The sequence below is a fragment of the Brachyistius frenatus genome, unplaced genomic scaffold, assembly GCF_029030835.1.
Source record: "Brachyistius frenatus isolate BFR_SWC_R1_liver_20210118 unplaced genomic scaffold, ASM2903083v1 Contig_41, whole genome shotgun sequence".
Taxonomy (NCBI): Eukaryota; Metazoa; Chordata; class Actinopteri; family Embiotocidae; genus Brachyistius; species Brachyistius frenatus.
Window position 1 is genome coordinate 1,533,567 of NW_027210640.1, and position 22,485 is coordinate 1,556,051.

The 22,485-nt window shown below is 40.1% G+C and overlaps 2 protein-coding genes across 3 annotated transcripts in view; one reads left to right on the forward strand and one right to left on the reverse strand.

The window, feature by feature from the left end:
* Positions 1–22,485, reverse strand: part of LOC138623038 (GRAM domain-containing protein 2B) — a 191,551-nt gene that overhangs the window by 141,804 nt on the left and 27,262 nt on the right. The window contains exon 2 of the mRNA XM_069702298.1: positions 1,782–1,958. Within this exon, the coding sequence (XP_069558399.1) occupies positions 1,782–1,958 (177 nt within the window). The remainder of the gene's footprint in view (positions 1–1,781; positions 1,959–22,485) is intronic.
* Positions 7,727–22,444, forward strand: gipc3 (GIPC PDZ domain containing family, member 3). Of its 2 annotated transcripts, none has more exons than XM_069702210.1 (6): positions 7,727–8,013; positions 13,726–13,911; positions 14,096–14,276; positions 19,310–19,419; positions 20,106–20,187; positions 21,941–22,444. In XM_069702210.1, exons 1-6 carry the CDS (start codon positions 7,732–7,734, stop codon positions 22,090–22,092), a joined length of 993 nt encoding a protein of 330 aa, XP_069558311.1. In that variant the 5' UTR covers positions 7,727–7,731; the 3' UTR covers positions 22,093–22,444. The 2 variants fall into 2 exon arrangements, with proteins under 2 accessions (XP_069558311.1, XP_069558312.1); XM_069702211.1 differs by having other exon boundaries at positions 20,109–20,187.

A 22,485-nucleotide genomic window follows, 5' to 3' on the forward strand; every position in this document is an offset into this window, starting at 1 on the left:
TGGCAACTCGTATTCGTCTTGACTGCGCCTTGCAACACAGCATGCAAAGCAACTTACGATGAGCTCGCCAGCCAGCGTTCGGTGTGAAAAAGTACGCGGCGCGCTACGTGGCTGCCTCCTACTTGCCCGGCTTTCTCTGCAACACATTTATTGAATGCAACGTTTTCGCCATCATTCCAGAGAAGCACATACAAGAAGGAGACGGGCTAAAAGGTCCGAGGGGACCAAATGACTGCCCCGGATGTTGCATTTATATAGTAAGAGCCTTCGCTCGCTGACTGAAGCCTGACACTGTCACAACAAGTGCGCGTTCTGGAAACGGCTAATCACCCCCACATACCGTACTCCAGGCACACTTTGGCTGAACTGATAACCAGGAGGGCCACTTCTGACTGGCAGGGCAGCAAACGGCTATCTATGGTAAAGAAAGCTAAAAGGCAAACTCGGGAGGACGAGGAGCGCCAACAGCGAGATACTCGGAGCATTTGCACAGCACCGTGTAGCACCTGTGGTCAACTCAGGGCAGCTAAAAATAGGCTTTACTGTGAAAGCGTAGGCTCGCTAGTCCCATGTGAAGCTGGTGTGTGTGTGTGTGTGTGTGTGTGTGTTTCTCTGGGGGTAGATGGAAACACTGCATGTGTGCATGCTCTGAACAGTGGGCGAGTGACTGTGGTGGCGTACGAAAGCACGCCCGTCAGGCTGGTCTCCCGAAGCCGAGTAGACCGGCCGAGTAGCGTATCGGTGTTAGATCAACCGTGATCGTGGCGGAAGAGCGAACGGTGATGCCAGTCTGACCCACATACACCAGTCGATGAAGTCGTGGTTTCTGAACGGGAGGGTGGGTGGCAAAAGGCGAGATAAAAGAACGAACCAGATCCGGGCTAGTTTGCCTCGATGCCAGTCTTCCACCCGCGATCACGACCGCGGTTGATCTACTCCAGTTATCTGTACCGACTGGAATAGATTACAGACTCCGCTGTGGACACAAACAACACGTATGACACAACAAGGCTTATTAATAAAAAAAAAAAAAAGGGGGTCAGGTCGGTCATTGTGTTATTGGGAAATGAGAAGAACGAGAACAGAAACGAAAAGGCTCGATATGAAACCACCTAACCCCCCCACCTAACCCCCCATGTGTGGTCACACTCCTTCCAGCACACAGACGGCACTTGTGCGACCCGCGTCAACATTCATCTCATTCACGGCTGGCAATCATTCTGCGAATCACACTGGAAAGCACTTCGAGGTTAATCCACGTCTGTATTTAAACATGTCAGCGGGGGGGTCAGTGGTTTAGGTCATCGGACGTGTCAGCGGCTGAGCTCTCTCTCTCTCTCTCTCTCTCTCGACGTGATGTCAATCTTGCACTGAAGCACAAATGTGCAGATGATCAAGTAATGGTGGTGCCAAACAGTGCAAAAAGACGCTCCCGCCACGCCGCCGTCTGCTTTGTACCTAAACGCAATTTCTTTACGGTTTTAATTCAATTCGTCCGCGACGAGTCACTTTAAATGCCAACACATCTTCCGCGAAGGGTTAGCACTGCTAGCATTAGGTACCCGCTGACTAAAAGACGCATTCCCGTAACGTGGCGTCTACGATAACGTGGTTTCCGAGAACATATACCACGACGTAAACATTAAAGGGGGGGGAAACAACAACAACAACAAAAAACAAATGAAAATGTCGTCGGTCTGACTTGTCAGCAAAAGAAACCGCCTTTAGCATCCGCCCTGCTGATGATGCTCGCCCGGCACATAGCGGTTCGTCCCACTCACCTCTCCTTCATGAAGTGTTTTATTCTGACCATGGCCTTCTCGTCGATCTTCCTGAGGAAGGTTTTCAATCTCTCTCTTTTGTTTTCGAGCATTCTCCCCTCAAGCCGGTGGCGGTCGGGTTCGTCTTGAAACGACTCTCCACGCCAAACTCCGCCGTTCTTGTTTGGCTTCTCCTTCCTTCCTTCCTTCCTTCTCCTTTTTTTTTTTTTTTTCCTCTTCACTTCGCCTATGGCTGATTAAGATAATGATCTTAAATCGGACCAAGTCAGATGACCAATCAGAGTCGGCAACGACTTGGGAAAAAAATGTCATGTCAGACTGCTGATCCAATCAGAATAGGGTAGTTGGCTTTCACCGACCGCCCATTTACCATATATGGTAGTTGGGTTGTTCCCTTCTTGAGACGTAAAACGTAAGGCCTGTGTCGTTATTATTATTATTATGGTGGTGTTGTACTTTTAATCAATCATTTATAAGATATTTTAACGTGTCACGTGCGTTCAACATATGGAATACACACTGTGGTTCAACGAGTGTTTCATGGGCCAGGTCAGATTAAACTTAATCTGACTGAGACAATTACTGTACTGATACACCAGGGTGGAGCAGGAGCTTTTACATACTGCTTTTCATCCGCAAACAGAAAGCTTGATTTTATTGCATGGAGATAATGTGATATTATACTGCTATATCAACAATACACACATGTTTGTCTAGGTAAATTCTTGCTATTGCTAAATATTCATTTTTAAGCATTTAAACTACCATAAATAATCATATTGCTCTCAAAAAAACCAAAACAAGAACAGTTTTTAAACTAATAGAGCACACAATAGGTGGCAACACTCAGGGTTCAAAGATAATCCACTTTAATCTCAATATTCCTAGTTAATCAATAGACTAGTGGGCATTTATTCCTATTCTTATGAAGGCCAGTGAAAGTATGGCAGCAACAAATAAGGCAAGCTCAGCAGTTGGTGGCTTTTATTCAAATGCCACAGCATGAAACATTTCATTTTAGTTCAGCATTGTTAATGCAGCTAATGAATGGCCAAGTCTCTCACCTCCCCCCTCACTGAAGAGAAAGGCAGCAACTGCAGCAACAAATGGCAAAGTCACACAACCACTGCGCAATCAGCAGGTCAAGGCCAGAGTTTAGACTGTCAGCTAAGTCACACTGTAATCACACTGGATCACTGTGTGTTACATGTGACTACCCTTTGTATTACAAAGAAATGAGTCAGTTCCAGAAGTGTGGTGTATCGAGTCAAGTTTTATGTTAGAAGCATGGTTTTAGCTCTCGGATACAGCAATTATTGGGAGTGCCCTTGAGCAAGTTGCCTGAAGGCTTTGTGTTGCTGAGCCTGAAACTTGGCCTCTGTGTGGAAATTGTGAGGAAGCATCCTCTAGAAAAGTGTCTGTATTGACTGACAACTTGACAAACTTGGGTGCATAAAAACTTTCAAGTAGCGACTGAACTCCAATACAAAGCTACAGTAACATCATAAAATGCTGCTTTTCTTAGTTCATCCAATGTTTGATGTCATTGATAAGTCACATCTTGACAAAATAGTGTGTTTACTCACAACACAACTTCCAACGAGTATTAAAAGACTCTGTTGAAAGAGACCTTGAACATTTTTTTTGGTGTTTTTTTTTAAAGGGTATAATTATCAGGTAGCATTTCAGAGAAATGCTCACAAATCGTCACACTGAAAGCCTATTTTTTTCCCCAACTTGGCAGCTCAGGCATCACCACGCCACCAAGAACAGAAGAGGCAGTGTACTGCCACATGACACAGCAAACACACCACCCTCACACAATCTAGCCTACGCCAGCCAGTCCACGGTCTTCCCTTCTGTCTCCTTTGCCAGGAAACAAAGCAGATGCAGAGGAGGAAATCACGCCTCATAAGGAAGTACATAACACAATGAGGGGGTGCAGATGAGGCATTGGCAATAACAGGCTGTTCTGTGGTAAGTCATCAGTGTGAAAGTTGGATTATTAATTGGGTAAAGAGAGGAAACACCACTGAAGCCCAGCCTCCCAGTGTGTCAGTTGGTTTGATGTAAATCAATTAATCATAAATTCATGTGGGATTAAAACTGCAAGCAGTGATATGCGGGCCCTCGCACGCTGCACGTCGGACTGCGGGTCGGGGCCGCCAGCTCCCCGATGTCCGCATATTAATGCTTGAAGTTTTAATTTTTTTCTCGATCTTGTTCCTTACTCTTCTTAAAAAAAAAAAAAAAAATAGCCTTTTTTCGGCGGCTTTAACATCTTCAAAAACTCATGAAAGTTGGTGCCCGACACGTGTGCAAAGTTTCATGAGGTTTGGAACATTAAACGTCAACTTCCTATGTCACGGTGAAACATCAAACTTAGCCGGATCGCCCTGGCTACATATCTATATACAAAAATGACTTTCATGTTGCTTTTTTTGGACTACTTTTTTTTATCACTTTTTGGAGTATGACATTTTTCTAAACTGACATGCATGCCTCAAGTAGTCTAAGCACAAATCAAATGATTGTATTTACAACACAAACCCACAACTGCTTGAATTGTGTGAATTACCTTAAGCGGGGCTCGAACCCGCATCCTCATAAAGTCACTTCCAGCTCTGCAGCAGCATCATACATCACTGGACTATCTTCAGAGCAGAAGAGAGAGTTGCGGCGGAAAAAAGTGTTTCACGGATTTCACTCCAGAGACTCAACCAACAGTCTGGTTAACTCAACAGGTAAAAGATTCTACTTCACCAAGGTTGCTATTAATGGTTCAAATTCCACCTTGGCCTGTTGACGGTGATTCAACTTTTAGTGAAATTGAAATGTTTGGAGAGATTGAAAAAGTTTTGCATACACTACACATTAGATATTCAATATCACTGCAGACCCCCTTGAAAACATGTGTATCTACTATCCAAAGAATGTCTGCAGCAATTTTGGTCACATTTGAATGAATATTTTTGGATGGTGGAGTTTTCGGTTGCAGTGAGCCAAAGATTCGTCACAATGCAGATCACTGCCTGGGAAGATTGGTAGAGCAGTGGTTAGCACTGTTGCCTTTCAACAAGAAGGTTTGAGTCCCCACTTTGTCGTGACCTCTAAAAAAAAAAGAAAAAAAAGAAGCATACTTAGCATGTTGTCCAAATTATGAAAAAAACAGTCATACTATAGCAAAAACTGACCCAAAAGTCATTTTTGGTTCCTTGAAGAACAATAGGGCTCACACCATCGGTGCTCGGGCCCTAAATATGAACAATGCACATTATCATTCCTACCTGACTTTGAGGGCACGCCATAACAGCGTTTTTTTTTTGGAAACAACCAAAAATGTATTTGTCAGAACAATGTATTACAGTATGATAGAGCAGACTTTACAACAAAGGCTTTTCGGAGCCTGCTTGACAAGAAACCTTCCGGAGCCACAATGCAAACAAGAAGAGACAATCTTTTTCTTTCCATCAGACATTCACATTCAATACAGTTGAACATCACAGCTAAAAAGTATTTCCCAAAAGCAAAACAAATAAGAAGATAGAATAAAAGAAACACGTTTGCTAAAAACAGTAAATGCTTTTAGTCCAGTAAGAACACACATTTTGCAAATATTGACAGTCTCAGTCATGAAGCCTGAATCACTCACCTTTGATCTAGTCAATATTTGAAATAGACTTTAACATTGTAAAAAAAAGAAGCTCTATCTCATTTCATTCTATGTGCGAATGAGCTGATGGTCACACAAGATGGAAATATTCAAAAGAAGCTATGGTAAACAGTAGAGATATTTTCATGAGCTTTCATTTACTGGCTCTAATACATTTCCTTTGTATTATCTATTAGAGTCAGGAAGCTTTGCACTCATGAATCTTGCATGTTTCATTATTGCTTGCAGTTTTTGGTGAAGTTATAAGGTTTCACTTTTGAATGCATTACTCTGTACGGATTAGACTGTCAATAAATGTAAATGTAATACATTCCAGACATTTAAATGAAGACCTCTACTGAGTTTGAAAAAGTAAAAACACAAATAGATGCAGGTTATCATCTAAATCTCTGCAAGAAGAGAAAGTTGAGGTGTCCTTTGCTTAGAGGACAGTTTACCTGTTGCAAAAGGGATGTTTTTCAGAGAGATTGTCATTATCAGCTGCTGGAGTAAACACTCTGACCTTGCGAGGCTGTAACGACACCTTGGCCTGGAAAACCGAGGCTATGACGCACAGACAGCTGCAGCTACACGCGTTATATCACAGGTGTATAGAAATGCTTATGAAGCAGGATTTTAAAAGGACAACACAGACTATACATCAACTACGGTATGTACTTACTGCATGATAATGCATGGGAATATACGATATAGGTACTGTATGTTGGCTATATTCTATAAAAAAAAAAAAATACAGCATTGTATTACACAATATAATACCCATGTGTTTTAACACTAGGAATGTGCCATTCAAATAGAAAATATTTTCACCATCAGTCAGCTTTTCGAACCTCTAAGTCCCTCTTTTAGAGTGATTACATAACTATACGTCTTATTTATTTGGAAAGAATCATTGTCTGAGGGAAATCACATTGCTTCTGACACATTCCCAGCACTGCATTTTAAAATGTGATTTTTATGGAATTTCCACATGTCAGAGACAGACAGCTTTCTGTATCATGAGATGAAAATTTCCCTGATTTGCTTGACTAAAGCGTCACATGGGCGAAAGGGAAACAAATGAAAATGTCAAGGGGATTTGATCACCGTGGTGAGTAAAATAGGAATTTGCCATATATCATCGTCGTGGCTTTTCAGTGTTTGGTTGGTCATCCACCATTAGTAACAAACAGCCACGTAAGCAAATCATCTATTACTTATTGTCTGGTCTGTTGGGGAACCAACTTCAGGTCAGGTGATAAGAACAAATCCCCACACAAAGCGTTCTCTGTTTTCTCATCCGCTTCTGTCTATCCCCTGCAAATACAGAAGACTAAGTTTGCCTTCATTTACAGTATTATTTGTCACTATATCGGGAATTTTGTTTTTTTTCAATAAAGAGATTTTACTTTTCTTCATTAACTGTATTTATCAAATATCATATCTGGTACAGTAAGACCTTATACTTGTCGATTTTATTTCCCCAAAATGGATGGGAGATATACAACATAATGTATAGTTTTAGTTTGGGAAGTTCATGAGTAAGATTGCAATGTTTCTTATTATCTTAAGGCTTTTACAGTGAAGTGTACACATATTTTTGTACCATAACTGAGAAAACTGATATTTTGCCAGTTTGAAAAGCACCAGCCATCAACGTGAATCAAACTGTCATCTTGCGTATCTGTCTGTGGGGTCAGAAAGGTCAGTGCATCACCAAGGATTCCCCCCAGAAACCACCTCTTTCATTCAATGAGGCCAGCGAGCGGGGGCACCTTACTGCCTACGAAATGATATCATCTTACCGGTAACACTGGGACGTTGTCTGTGGTTGACTCCCAGCGGCCCACTTTGAAAGTCATTTTGAAGATATGCTGGGCCCTTTCACACTTTAGAAGGATGTTCACACATTCAGGGTCATGTGTGTGCAACATGTCTCGCAGCTAGACTGATATGGGGATTAGAGTCTCTACTGTGTCATATGAATAAACCTCTACCTGATGTGTTTTGTTTGTGTTCTCTATGTGTGAGCTGCCAGAGGCTCAGGTGTAACACATACAATCCTCAACTCAAAGGGTGTTGGGTTTCTACCTGGCAGGGCCTGGCTGGCCTCTTTCAGGTACTGTTACCAGGCTACTCTCATCACTAATTTATTTGCATTCTTCACCCGAAAGCTGTAGGTGGCTGGTTGGTTGGGCGGTAGGTCAGCTAAGCGGGGGCAAGTACAGTGTTTCTCCTTCTGTCAGAGCAGTGCACCACCAGGGCTCCTACAGGAGGACCCAACCTGAGCTGGGGCTGATGCAGGACGGGAAAATTATGAGCCCGCAGGACTCCGAGGCAGCAGGGGCCGAGGCAATGGAGGAGCAGAAGACCCAGAATCAGGGGTATGTAGAGCCCACAGCACCTTCTCTTCCTCCACCTTCACCACCACCAACAGGGCCACCAGAATACCTGAGACCTAGGCTCATCTTCCACACCCAGCTGGCTCACGGCAGTCCAACAGGCCGCATCCATGGATTCACCAATGTCAAGGAGCTGTATGCCAAGATCGCAGAAGTGTTCAACATCTCCCCCTCAGAGGTACAAATAAACCTGCCAATGAATGTGTTTACAAAAGTGCCATTTACAGTTGTTGTTGAACATAACATAAAAAAAAAAAAATATTTGGTTGGCTTGCATTTCTGGTTGGCCAGGCCAGTTGTAAATAGGTGTTAGGTGTCCATTCTAGGCGTTTTTCCATGATGCACTGTTGAAGATTATTTGCCCTTGCGATAGTCTGCCATACTTTGTACTCATCTGTGCCTTGACCAGGATCAATGATGGAAACAAATAACTAGATAATGTTTTGTAGTCAGTAAACAGCCACATATGTAACACAACAAGTTATTGTTCTGGATGGGACTTCAGGTGGAGATATTAAATGCTTACTTACATCAATGCAAATATCAACCTGTTACAGTTAATGTGCCTATTTTATCTCATTTATCGTAGGTAATCTGGAGGAAAGTAGTAAAGCTCCAAAAAAGCAGAATCCTACAAATACATATTTGACAAAGCTCATCCAGAGCAATTGAAGACATTAGAAAACAGTCAGGTGGAATACTACAGGGTGTTTAGTACTCCACATATTGTAAACTCACCTCCATGTGTAAAAATTAAATGATAAAAAAATAATCAACGATGTAACATTACCATAAATACAAAGTATACTCAGATGTACAGTTGTATCTGTATCTAGTGCAGCTGTGTGTTGTAGAAACAATAAATACAAAAATTCAGGTAATTATCTTTTAAAACAGTTCCACGACAGTATGGAACTAAATAGTTAACTTGTGGCCCTGTAGAGGATTCAAGCTGTTGTTTGCAGTCAGGTTATAGCAGGCAGCTGCTCACAAGGCCAGAATCCTTGAGATCTGCACACTAAACCTTCAGTGGGTCAGGGGTGGGAAAACCACAATGCAGCCCGGTTCTGCTATCAGTGCTATACGCAGTCAAAAACCTCTGCATACCATGGCAATATTTTTTTTTTGTATTTCAGACAAGCATTTAGAGTAGAGTGATCAAAGACTGAATGTCTTATGCTCAGCTTGTTCAGGGCAAACTGAAGAAGGTAGATCCACACAGTGACAATTTTATTAAGCCAACAATTGATCAATTATAACTCAAAGTAAACCAAACAGAAAGCGAGTAAGTGCTAACCTAGAGCAACATGTGAAATAAACAAAGGATAGACACAAATTAAACTTGGGTGCTCAAAATGCTCCACCCTCCTAGGGCCATCTTGTGAGAAAACTGGTTTCCTGTATATAGACTCCTCTGCAGATAAGAACATTCTCAAGACAAGGGAAAGAGGAGCAAATGATTCAAATTTAAAGAGGGAGGCAGAACGCATGCCAAACAACCCGTGCTATAATACGGCCCGTCTCAAACAACCCCACCCACAAAATGAAGAATCCCCCTCACATGGTGCTCAAGAAAGTGTGTCGGCCATTTTCCTAGTCTTTTATGTGACTGGCATTGATCTCTGGATACCATTCTGCATACTGGACAGGAAACTAAAGGGTTATGATCGGTATAGATGGTAACTGGGAATGATGGTTCAATTCAAAGAACTTCAGTGCAAATCAATACCTCTCAGTGACTGAACATTTTAGCTAGTGATGATTATACTCGTGCGAGAAGAAGCAGATAGGTTGTTTAACTCCCCCTTCCCTTACCTGTGAGATGACAGCCCCAGATCCAATCTATACCTGTAATGTAACAGGTTTTACAAACTAGAAAGCTGCACTGACAGGAGAAGATCAATTTCTTTACACAAGGGATAGCAGCCTGAGATCAGAAGGACTAGACTTACTTTAAAGGTCAGTCAGTGGAGCCACCACAGATGAGAAGTTGTGACGAAAACTGCACTAATATCTCACTCAAGGAACTGCATCAATTTATTTTTAAATGCTTGCTTGGATATTTTTTAGTCTGCACAGGATGGACTTCCAGGAACAGCGAACAATTCTTTTAGCAAACTATTACTTTGCCGGGTTAATGGTTAAATGTAATTTTACTTTTGAACCACAACATCGTCAAGATAGCACACCTTGTCAAACCACAAGGTGCTGAAATGTTGGGAGAATGTTTCTTAACCCTCATGGTTTTATGAATGAGGACATTTCTTCAGCTAGTGGCACCTGACAGTGTCCTTTTAGAAGGTCTAGCTTCATGACACATTTTACATTTTGCACCTAATCAGCGCAGTCTTTTTTAATGTATACAAGGCATCGGATACCAGTCAGGTTTGGTGACATTAACCTTATTGAAATCGATACAAAATCCAGCTGTAGTAGGCTGGTTCAGCTATCGTTCCATCCGCCTTTGCTTATTAACAGGCTTCGTACAGGAATGCTGCTTAATAGGGTGAAGATACCCCACATCGATATCATGCTCAAGCAGAAACACAAGTGTGAATTGAACACATTGCTGAATGTGTGACAGATAAGCCAACTGATTATCCAAGTGTTTCACATACTCTGAATTCTTCAGTCTCCCTGGAAAAATGGGTTCAGGTCAAGTAGCAACCAGACATGATGTCACTCATTTGTTTATGAGATGCTGTTTTAAAGCTGCGATTCTGGCATTTTGGCCATTGCTATCTTATTTTGTTTTTTTTGGAGCCAGAAGTGACCATACTTTGACAAGGTGGGGAGTAGCTAGTTGCAGATCAGACTGAGAACCTGAGGACACAAGGTGTTGGCTTCAGTTTTCAGCCCCGAAGTTTGCCGCTGGCTAATGACTTGTGGAAAAAACATGTATTGACTTTATATTTAATGAGAGACAGAACATAATTTAAGACATTATTGGTAGCTCAATATTTTTTGTCTCATCACAGCTAGTGGACCCTTTACTGAGCACTGAAACCTGTGCTGTCTTGTGACACCTTCTGTATTGCAAGCAACAACCAGGTCAGAGCCTCTTCCCAATCCTCAGAGAGTTCAGTGCTGTAGGAACACGAGTTAGACTAATGGAAACATTCAAGGGCTGCTTGCGATCAGGATCGTTAACTCCAAGCTGTTTTACAACTTGGGGAAAAGGTGTGAGACCTGAAATGACTATCTGTCAGTTTTCACAACTTTTGAAACAATAAAGACAAACATGAAGCTAATCAACACTTTCAGTACTGTCTTAGTTTTAATCAAGCGCAAGAGAAAAGCTGCAGGATTGGATTAGAATACTTTTACACATTACTGTCAGCAATGCTTACTATCAGATTTACTCTTTGCCAATTGACCCACACAATTCAGGATCAGATATTTAAGTGGCTTCTCAACCATCAGGTACAACTGAGCTCGCTTTATGTTAGTGGGTTTTTCCAGTTAGAAGTCAGGCATAACAACCAGTGCTATGATACGGCCCAGGGCTGTCACGACAAGAAGCCATAAAAACATCACTGAACGTGTACACTGGTTCTGGCATTTGTTATAATTAACAATACAGCTACAGCTGATTTTATATGCAGCTGGGAGTTATACAAGTATGATAAACTGCAATAAGATTTAAACTCTTTCAAAAACACAAGTGAAAATGAAAAGCAGCATGGTTGCTACTTCTTCTGCTGCATTCCACAGTTTATTTAATCCACACACTCAGCAACAGAACAACAACTATTCAACCTTATCAAATATCATCAGTAGTGGTATGAAAGCAACCATGAAGGCTTCTCCTATCTGTGTATTTTTTGGCCACAAACAACTACAGATGAAGTGATATGAACAAATGTACATTCCATAGTAACTAACTGAGTATTTTATCAGATAACCACAAACCATTATTATGTAACATGAATTATCCAGAATTCTTTTACTACAGGTTTCCATTGTTAAAATGTAAATGCAAAATCTATTCTAAAGGGAAACCAACAACTAATGTCCATTAACACAGGAGATTACAGTAAATCAAATAAGTAGTTTTAGACTCTAATCATCCCTTTACATCTTTACATTTACACAATGTAATTAGGTGGACAGTCTTATCCAGAACGACTCCGAGAGGAATAATTTGGTGTTGTTAAATTACCACCGTGCAACCTGGTGGCTAGCTGTTTCTCCCACAATTAAGGTTTTGGGTATCTTCCAGTAATGGGGAGTCTGCCTGGAGATTCTGTGTTGTATAACTCTTAAAAGATTTTGTGCAATTAAAGTAGAAACTGAATGTTCTTTCCTTCATATGTACAGTGCGTCAGCCACATGATATCTTGACCTCCAGTCCAGGGAACGCTCTGGCCAGTGTGAGCTGGGATAACCTCCAGCAATCCCGAAAAAAATAAACAGTGTTGATAACAGTTGGATGTGCTATTAATAGTAAGCACTGCAGTGACTGGAGCCTTACATTGTAACAAATACATTAGAAAAAAACTCATCTTCTGAACCTTGAATATTTTAAATTCTTGTTGGGGTTGGCTGTCACTTATCATATCTAATATAAACTGAAAAAAAGAAGCTATTCTTTGACTGATTTGGTCTCTCATGAATCAAGAAATTACACAATAATTGAATGGAGGTTTTGAATCTACTCTTTTTATTAGATCGACTGTGGCAACCAGTATATCTATAAGACCTTGAACTACATGCAGATCTCCAGATACAGGACTCTCTAATGGAAATATCAGGCAATGAGTTGGTGATAGTGAAAAGCGCAACAGTTTCCTTGACCTCTTGAGGACTGTACACAGCCACATGCCAGAGAAGACCTTGGACTGCAGTCAGACTGCTCCACCTGCCAAAAGAATTACTATGAACAGGAACTGCTCCAAGATAACAGTTCACTCAGGTTATCTTGAAGTTCCATTGTGGATTATCAAATAAAATTTGAACTTTAACTTCCGGTTACAGATTAGAAAGATTCAAGATTAATTTTGTTGATCGAAGCCAAAAATACGAACGGTAAAAAAAACAAAATCCAACCCCCCCCCCCCTTTTTCTGAAATGAAAAAGTGAAATGAGTCTAGTCAGAGATTCAACTTAATTCCACAATTTTAAATGCTGTTATTTAAGACACATTAAGGCGCTTTAATATATAACCGATATTAGCTGGTGTGATCCTGAGATTTAGTCTGATTTAGTGGCTTCTTTATGTTTGAGGGAGAAAGTTTCACTCTTAGCGTCAATTCAATCTTTGAAAAGCACTTAACTTGTAAAGCAGACAAAACATGTTTAATCAACTTTCTGCATGCGGTGGCTTATTTTACAAAGTTTAAAGTCTATTTAGACATATACAAAGACTCGTCATGATTTATCACCCTGGATATACTATTGCATTCATGCCTTTGAACAAAATGGCTACAGTATCACTTCCAAATAGTTTGTCTCTACTGCCCTCTGCTGTTTAATCGCTGCACTGCAGACATAAAGAAATTCTGAGAAAATTAAAGAACACGGGATGCTGCAGTGTTACAACAAACAAATTGTCCCTTAGTTTTAGGGTATATTCAAATGTAATGCGGTTTTAATTAGAATAGAAATTTTTAACTTTCAACAGTCCAGGTTAGGTGATAATGAACATACATTCCTAAATAGGGTGGATATGATCATGTAAATTGAAATTAAAATGATACATTTTTAAAATGAATTTGCAGTTATCTTTACGAAGCTTCATATGTTTTGTTGAAAACCTGTGTGATAGTGGCACTTGTCCAACTGGACTTTTGAAGTCATTCCATTCTTATGATGTTTCACTTTTGCATGGATGTTCATGATATCGGATTCTGCTGTCGCAACTTTTCCTTGTCCATTTCTTCCCCTTTAGATCCTGTTCTGCACCCTCAACTCTCACAAAGTGGACATGCAGAAGTTACTGGGGGGACAGATCGGACTGGAGGACTTCATCTTTGCTCACGTCAGAGGGGAGACCAAAGAAGTGGAGGTGACCAAGACGGAAGATGCTTTGGGTCTCACCATCACAGACAACGGAGCTGGATATGCTTTCATTAAGGTAAATGGAAGGCTAACAGAAAACTTATAATATCACATTGCTTTTAAACCTTTTTTTAGAGCTTGACACCCAAAAATATGTTTTTGTCGTATATGACCATATTTGACATTTGGCGATATCTCGACCATAAATTTCAAAACTCTGGGTCACTTATGTAATGTTAATTCCAATGTCTTTATTTCAGAGGATAAAAGAGGGCAGCACCATAGACCAGCTGAAGACAGTATGTGTTGGTGACCACATCGAGGCTATCAATGACCAGAGCATTGTTGGGTGTCGACACTATGAGGTGGCAAAGATGCTAAAAGAGCAGCCGAGAGGCATACCCTTCACTCTTCGCCTTGTGGGGCCCAAGAAGGCCTTTGGTGAGTTGAAAATGTTACGTGTCTGGAATTTAAGGTCATGTGTCACAGTTCAGGAGGGAAAAGGACATAAATGCACAACACAAAAATGAAGAACAAAATAATGGTCAAATGGTTCCATATAAAAACAAAGAACAACAATCAAAGGATAAGAAATCCATGACATGACCAAATTTAGAAACCAGCAATTTCTGTCTGCAGACTGGGAGTATATATGGTCAGATTGATTGATTATAGAGTGGCTACAGCTGGGGCAGATTGGGGAACTGGGAACAGGTGAAGTGGGAGTGACAAGCAGGAGACCGGGCACTGAGAACGACAGGGAGTAAGGCCCTCTGGTGGGCAAAAGGAGTGACACATGAGAAAACAAATGGAAGGAGCAGGTAATTCCAGAATGGCAACATGTGCACAGCAGACAGAGACTAAAAACCTGAGTACAATAGACTTTGCATATCAGTCAAAAATGGCAATAAGGGTTCAACTTATTACTGCATTGGTTGACTCTGGGCCTATGTACCATTACCATTATAACATGGTAGTCTTGGCACACATTTTGACAAAACATTTTTGTATCCCTTTCTTCTGAATCCTGATTCTTGTCTTTAAACGCTCCCCAATTAAGGTATAAATTGGTTAGGTTAAGATGAGCGTTAGGGACCTGTTACCTGGCACTAAAATGATAGATCACAGACGTGTAGCGTATAGCCCTTAAAGTCCTTCCAGCTGATGTAATCCAGCTCCAACTAATCAGGAGCAAGATAAATAAACATGTGTTTATCCTATAAATGCTATCCTTGGATTTCAGAACACGTAAGAAGTAGACATGCTGTGGTTTACAACACAGATAAGCACAAAAACCCTTTCCCACGATATACTTTTTTGATGACAGGAATGTCCAATCAAAGTGGGGTAGCAGCAGCTGATTGCTTTCCCACTTTGTTGGTCACAGTAGCCCGATGTTGTCCCCAGAGGTTGATGGATTTCAGTCCTCCTCAGTACTTTTCAATATGTCATCAGCCAAAGCGAAAGAGGAGATGGGAACATTTTAGATATTACTGGATGTCTGCCAATGAGCCTGGAAAAGTTGTTAAACTTCATAGCAATGATTAATTGACTAGCGTTACAGGGGTGGTTGTCAAGCCTCAACACACAATGATCTTATGGGACAGTAGATGCACAAAGTAGCTCTGAAGGGACAAGTATGGCTCAGTTAGATTTTATTTGATAATCAAATCAAATAAAGTAAAAAGCAAGTATTTTAAAGTTGCAAGCAAGTGTCAAAAACACACAAAAAACCCCAAATACTTTTGGTTTGAACAAATGTCCCTTCTTGTTAAAACTGAGCTGCTGATTTTACAGAAACATGAAACATTTATTGCAGTTTGTGTCAAAAAATAAAAAGGCTTTGAGGGATTTCCTTTTTTTTTTACTGGAGCCACTACAAAAACAAAATCTCCTCAAAAAGTGAAAATTGCATTCCAATACATTTCATTACTTCAAGGTGCTCTTATTGCTTACAATCCATCTCCAGGCATAAAAGACATTAATCAAACTTCTCACAGTAATTCAGAAACAACCTGGAACCACCTTTCACATGGGAACACACTCATTGTGTATTTCTGACAGAATGCATTATCCTTTAATTCTAAATGTAAACACAACAACTAGCCTGTAATTGGCCTATTAACTTGAACTTAGTTCCAACCTTAATGCTAAAAACAAACTTTCAACCCTATAAAAAACTGTCCAAAATGTCCTCATGGTCAACTTTTGAAACTACAGTACACTTGAGAGAACATTGTAGGGTCTTAATTCCTCAGCCCAACCCCTCGTCCCAGAAACAAACGGTCAACCTGACAACTTTATGTAACACAGGAGTCTGTTTTTTATAAAGCTTAAAGTTGGCAGCAGTTAGCTGGTGCCAAAGAATTTGTAAATATTTGAGCCAAAGTACTTCCTGTACTTTCTCTCTCAACATAGAGTTCGAAAGCCTCTTTTATTTACATTTCAGTCAATTGCCTACCAATAAAAATGGGTGAATATATTTATCTAGTAACAGAGATTTCCCAAAGTCAAAGCCAAACCAGCTCAGGTAATATGATTTATTCCTTCAGCTTTGGCTATATTTATTTACATCTTATGTCTCAAGCTAAAGTCAAACAAGTTTATTCAATATTTTTAACTAAGTTTTAGTTGATATCCACTGCACTGTGCTGCTTCTTGCCACAACGCAGAACAAATCTTTGTGGGATGAATTTTGCCTTCTCCTTTCCAAGAAATGGTCTACCAGTCAAAGGTTATATAAAGAGTTGTGTTTATGACAATGGGTTTAAAACATGGAAAGAGAAGAAGGAAGTCCCATTTTCTGAGTGGATCTGAGTGGTTGGAGTCCTGTTGTCCACAACATTGCTTATCAGATGGGAAACCAAATGCATGGTCAAACGGCTGACTTCCTGCCCACAGATCAGTATCTTTTGATATATCGTCACCTCACTGATACAGAGACTCGAGTCTGTGGTGGAGTCCCATACACATGAAAATGCCAGCAGAAAGTAAACAGCGGTAATTTTGACTGAGCTGAAGTTAGCCAACTATAGGAACTGGAGACCCAGGCTCAAAGATGGCACCCTGTCACTTAAAAAAAAAAAAATTGCTCACATTGCACATCAGCCAATAAAGTGTTCTAGCCTCTGGGCTTGCTTCCACATTGTGTGGCCCATTGAACATACAAATTAGTGGCCCTGCTTCCTGCTCAACCCATACAGATTTGACATTGTGGTAATGTCGCACAAATAAAAACTATTTTTCTCTTCTCAGAGAAAGCTTTACAAATATAAACCAAGGATAACTTCTGACAGTTTGCTGTTGAAAGTTTCCTGTCAACTGTTTTACAGATGTCTTTATTACTGGTGGAAAAATGTTTTTTGAGGTACAGGAGATTTTTTTCTACAAGTAGACAGTATGGCAATTTTGACGCAATACTGAGTGGTACATAATTATCCCAGTACTACAAGTAGCCATTGAATCATATAAAGTTTACAGCTCCATGACATGTTCATGGTAGAGCATAGGTGAGCTGTCACTTTGTGGTGTGACCACCACATTACAGCCTTTTCTTGGTGACAGGTGACAGACAGGCAAAAGTAAAAGTCCACAAAATGTAAAAATTAGTTCCACACAAGACTTGAACTGGCAACTTTTCACAAGGACTTAACATGAACAGTGTGTTTTGGTGTACTGAGTTGTAGAATCTGACTTAGCGTGACTGCAGGTATATATTCTGATTGACTGATTAGTAGGTGACAGCAGCTGGGGCTGATTGAGAAAATGGGAGCAGGTGTAATGGGTGTGGACGGCAGGAGGCCATGGTGGGAAACAAATTGAGGACCTCTAGTGGGTGCGGGGAGTGACACAGCGAGACAAACCTTTTCCCGACATGATTTTGCAGTGTTTGTAATGGGAGCTACTGCATGGCACAATTTTATTAAAGGCAAATAGGTCATATAAACTTCAGTTCCTCTCAGCAGCATGTGCTACAATTAGCCTGGCTGTCTATTTTTCAGACGAATACATAGCTTTCTGAAGAACAAACAGGCCACTTAGTTTCACAGCAGTTTCTTCCTGAGTATGAAATGGAAACAGTGTGACATAGCTGTTTCTGACCTCTGACCTCCCTCTGAAACAGATTACTTTTTTCTGAGGAATCAGTGACCATTCAGATTTAACAGTTGTGCATTTTTACACAGCTCCCAGATGTTTGCATTCAAAATAACTTTCTGAGAAACAGTTAAGCATTCATCATCCTATTGGGAGACCAAGTGGCTATCTTTGACAGTGCAGTGAGCTTAATTTCAACATCAGCCTGATCATAAGTTCACAACTCTAACATGCAGATGTTTAAAAGGTATATAGCTCATCAGATCCACAATCTTAATTTAGTTTGTTGACATCTATTAGCATTTACAAGCGAAGCAAAGACAAACAGTGCAGTTGAGGCTGATGAAAATGTTTGCAGGTCATAAAACTGTATTGAATTTTGTTTTCCTGATAATAGCTTGATAAAAAGTTATGAGATCACAAAAATGATAACAGTTTAATCTGAGAATGCCTGAGCTAAATTTTATTTCAGTCTATCGGAAAGTCAGATCACTAAGTTCTCTGAAGAGCATTCATGTCTGTAAAAAGTCACAGCAATCCATCCGATAATACGACTTGTAATACTTTATATTGTAGCCTTGACTCTGGCCCAAAGAGTTGGACTGACTTATGGACAGACAGTAACATGTAGAACTGCACAACTATTGTAGTTAAAAAAGACTGTAATGATCATATGCTAATGTTTTCCTGTCCCTCTAAACAGATGATTCACAGTCAGCATCTATTGTTAACACAAACAAAGTAATCAGTAAAATGGGCGACAGATGAACTGGAAGTTCATGGGTCAAGTTCACTGTAATACTGGAACACTCCCTTTACGAGAAGCAAATGCTCATTACTGGCTCCAACAAAGTTTTTTCTGTAGATGTGATACAACATCACAACCAACTACACACTGAACTGGCAATTTCTTCCTTAAAGTCAACAGTGTTTTTTAGAAATAGCTGATTTTTTCATCAAGTATGACTTATTAAACTATATTTCATGTTTAAAAATGGGTGGAAAGAGCAGGGTGTTGTCAGGTAAACTGAACACCAATATAAAAGCCTGACCAGTTAAAATAGTTGATGGTTTTATTATTTGTAAGAAAAGAGGTGACCATCCAAATGATGGAATGGGATGTGAATTATGATATCTTGATTTGTATCTTTTGTAGCGCATCAGTTTAATGCGAGGTAATTGAAGGATACCTTGGTAGTTAGCAGTGAGAGACACACGGGGAATGTTATGAGCAAAAAAAACAACAACAAAAAAATCCAATTTGAAAGGATAATAGACTGTGCTGTAGCCTGTAAAAAAAAAAAAAAAATACCATGTCAGTACTAACTAAATAAGTAATTCAGTTTGATTCATGATTGTTGTCCCGCATGTGTGGTTAGACATGATTGGAATGAGGACCAGAGCGCCAAAATCTAATGAGGGCAAGATGGTGAACGGGAAGGAGACGCTGCGACTTCGCTCCAAGGGCGCTGCTACAGTTCAGGAAGTGGTGAGTTTCACACACTCTGTCAGACAATGACTGATTTAACATCCTGGTGTACTCAGTAACAGTACCATGTACACACATATACACACACAGAGCTATCATCAATGATTTCTCCTTATCAACACAGTTTTTAAAAAAAAAATTATATTGCTGATCAGATCCTTTTTGTCTCAAACATCCTTTGATTTGAGGTCTTACTGTACTTGCTGAGTCATACTAAAAGATCACATGGGGACAGTACAGACCTGATCTGAACTGAAATGAACTGAAGACCCGAACTGACCCCACTCACACATCGACAAACAAAATGACAGTCTTTAACAGGAAGTGACTTTTGTAAACAAACGGATTATTTTATTTCCTACATTCCCGGGCAGGAAATTTCCCTTCACACTGATCTGTAACGTGAACTCAGACATTTTCGAGGACAAAATGGGTCATTGGTTTTCAAGATGCTTCACATTTTACACATTTTGCAAGCAAACAGTTAGTACCAAAAGTGATAATGAGGGATTTAATCATTTATATATTCATATCACATAAAGGCAAGCGATAAACAAGAACCCATATTTGCCCTTACATCTTTTAGCATCAGAACATATGCTCACAGTTATTAGTATTGATATCTAGAGAGGGGGCATCAGTGAATTTCCACAAACACCTCTGTGTTTTTCTGTCTGCTCTGCCAGCAGAATGAGTTTGAAGAAAGTGCCACCAAGAAAGTGGACGACCTGCTGGAGAGCTACATGGGCATCAGAGACCTGGAGCTGGGTAAGACCACCTACAGAGCACTCGTGTCCTTAAAATAAGACTTTCCTTTCATTTCCACATTTGGGCGTACAAAATGAAGTGATCCGGCCCTGAACAGATGTTCACACACGAAACGAGGAGTCACTGTAATCTACTGTGGTTTTACTCTTCATAGTGCCTCGCTGCTTCTTTGGCATGCTGGATGAATTTGAGAAAAATTCCTCCACCGATCTTACTACAAGTCATGTCTGATGATAAAGTGTGCCTCCAGGGAGCAGCTCTGCGTGTTTTTCCTATGTGTGGCATGTACCAATTTTTTCTTAAGATTTTTTACCTTTAATTTAACATGGGCTGGTGGCTTTTTTGCAATAGTTGACAAAAGTATTATAAGTTACTTATAATACTGGTTGCTTTTTCTTGAGCTTTTATCCACATCTCACAGTCTTCCTTAGCTGAGCATGCCGTTTTATGTCCAATTGAGCAACCTGCAGCTGAATAAGGCCATAAAAAAAGGTTTAAAAAAACACTAAGTGGACCTTGAGTTAAGATTTTTTGTCAAGGGGAATAATGAAATAATGATAGAAATAGTCTTTGTAGAATGAGCAATAGTGGGATCCTAACTATTTCCCTGCAGGTTATCAGAACAACTTCATAAGATAAAGAATGAAAAAGACTCGTGGTTAATCATGCTGAAAATTTGAGAGAGACATGAATTGACCCTTTCCCAGGCTTTCAAAGCCGCTGGCCTAGTTTTCTAAATGGACATTTTGGCCGCTTGGTGTAACCCTGTTTGCTCAGGCAAGCTCCAACAAAAAACATGTATGGTTGCACATTTTGAGCCAAGTATTATGGGGGAGTTTGGTCTTGAGACAGACAAACGTTTCTGTTTGAATATTTCTCTATCATCCAATACATCCTTCTACACAGACATCTTCAGGCACGTAGAAATATGGTTGGTGAACAAATTCTCTCAGAGATCCTGTTGTTTGGGCAAAACACATACTGAGATATTACTGACACATGAATGAGATCATATTTAAATAATCTGCCAGTGCATCAAGCTCAGGATTATCCTTCTTTATTATGACATTGTTGTGTTTTTCTAGACTATACTTGCTGATGAACTGATTTTGCTTTCATTTTCTTCTTGAGAGACCTTAAACGAAGGGTTGAGCTGTAGGTTATTCTAGTTTAGTTTGTGTCCCATATAAGGCTTGCCTGATATTACCAGATCCAAAATTCACTGCCTGAATATATGGGTCTGGCTACAATCCATTAAAGATGGTTTCCAATCATTGCATCTTAATGGTCGTAGACCTTGAAGTTATTGAAGCGGCCTTCAACCAGTCACCATATACAGCTGCCATAGTTGGAACTACTTCAGTGGCATTGCACTTAGCCACCCCCACTGGTCGCTGATTGGTCAGCATGTCAGAGTCGGTGAATGAACTTCAATGCAAACAGGGTTTCCAGACTATAATCACAGCAAAGAAGACTGAAGCTGTGACAATAGTCGGGCCGATCCAGGCAGATATAGGATCACCATTTAACAATTGGATTTAAAATACAACCTTACAATGATACATTTGTGATTGTTGGTAAATATGGTTGTAAATACATTTTGGTGACTCTTGTTTGGCTTTGGCTAGTGAAAAAGAAAATTTACTTTCTAAAGTAAAAACTTACAGCGTTTGATTGTATCTATCCTTGATATACCCCGGTCTTGATTACAGCTGGTGAGAATGTTCACTCTTGTGTCACTTTTTCTCTGCAGCGACCACCATTGTGGAAGCGGGAAAAGACAAGAAGAACCCTGATGACTTTGCCGAGGCGTTGGATTCAGTTCTGGGAGATTTTGCTTTCCCTGATGTGTTTTTGTTTGATGTATGGGGAGCCATTGGAGATGTCAAAAATGGCAGAATCTAGATAGTTACTGTACACAATTTACTGTTTTCTGCTCCATCCAGCTGTAAAAAAGTAACATGTAGAAGTGTTTTAATGTTGCCTCCCCAGTATTTGTGTATATTTTTAATCACTTCCTTTACAAACATGACAGGGGCTGTAATTATATCAACAATTTTTTGAACAATCAAATGTTGATACTTTATCCAATACAGATTATCACTATTAAGGTTTTACTGAATGTTGTCAAATCTTTACAATAAACACAAAATACAGAAAATTGCCATAATACATGTGTATTCAAATCAGAGCTGATTATTTACTTGAGGGTGGAAAAAGACAATCATAACATTTGCTGGTTTACCAAAATACACAAATATTTTGAGTTTGATTAAAGATAAAAGCTTATAAAATGTT

Coding starts and splice junctions, on each gene's coding strand:
- gipc3 (XM_069702210.1), top strand. CDS start 7,732: ATGCAGGACGGGAAAATTATGAGCCCGCAGGACTCCGAGGCAGCAGGG. Junction 13,912..14,095: donor CTGGATATGCTTTCATTAAG/GTAAATGGAAGG, acceptor TCTTTATTTCAG/AGGATAAAAGAGGGCAGCAC. Junction 14,277..19,309: donor GGGGCCCAAGAAGGCCTTTG/GTGAGTTGAAAA, acceptor ATGTGTGGTTAG/ACATGATTGGAATGAGGACC.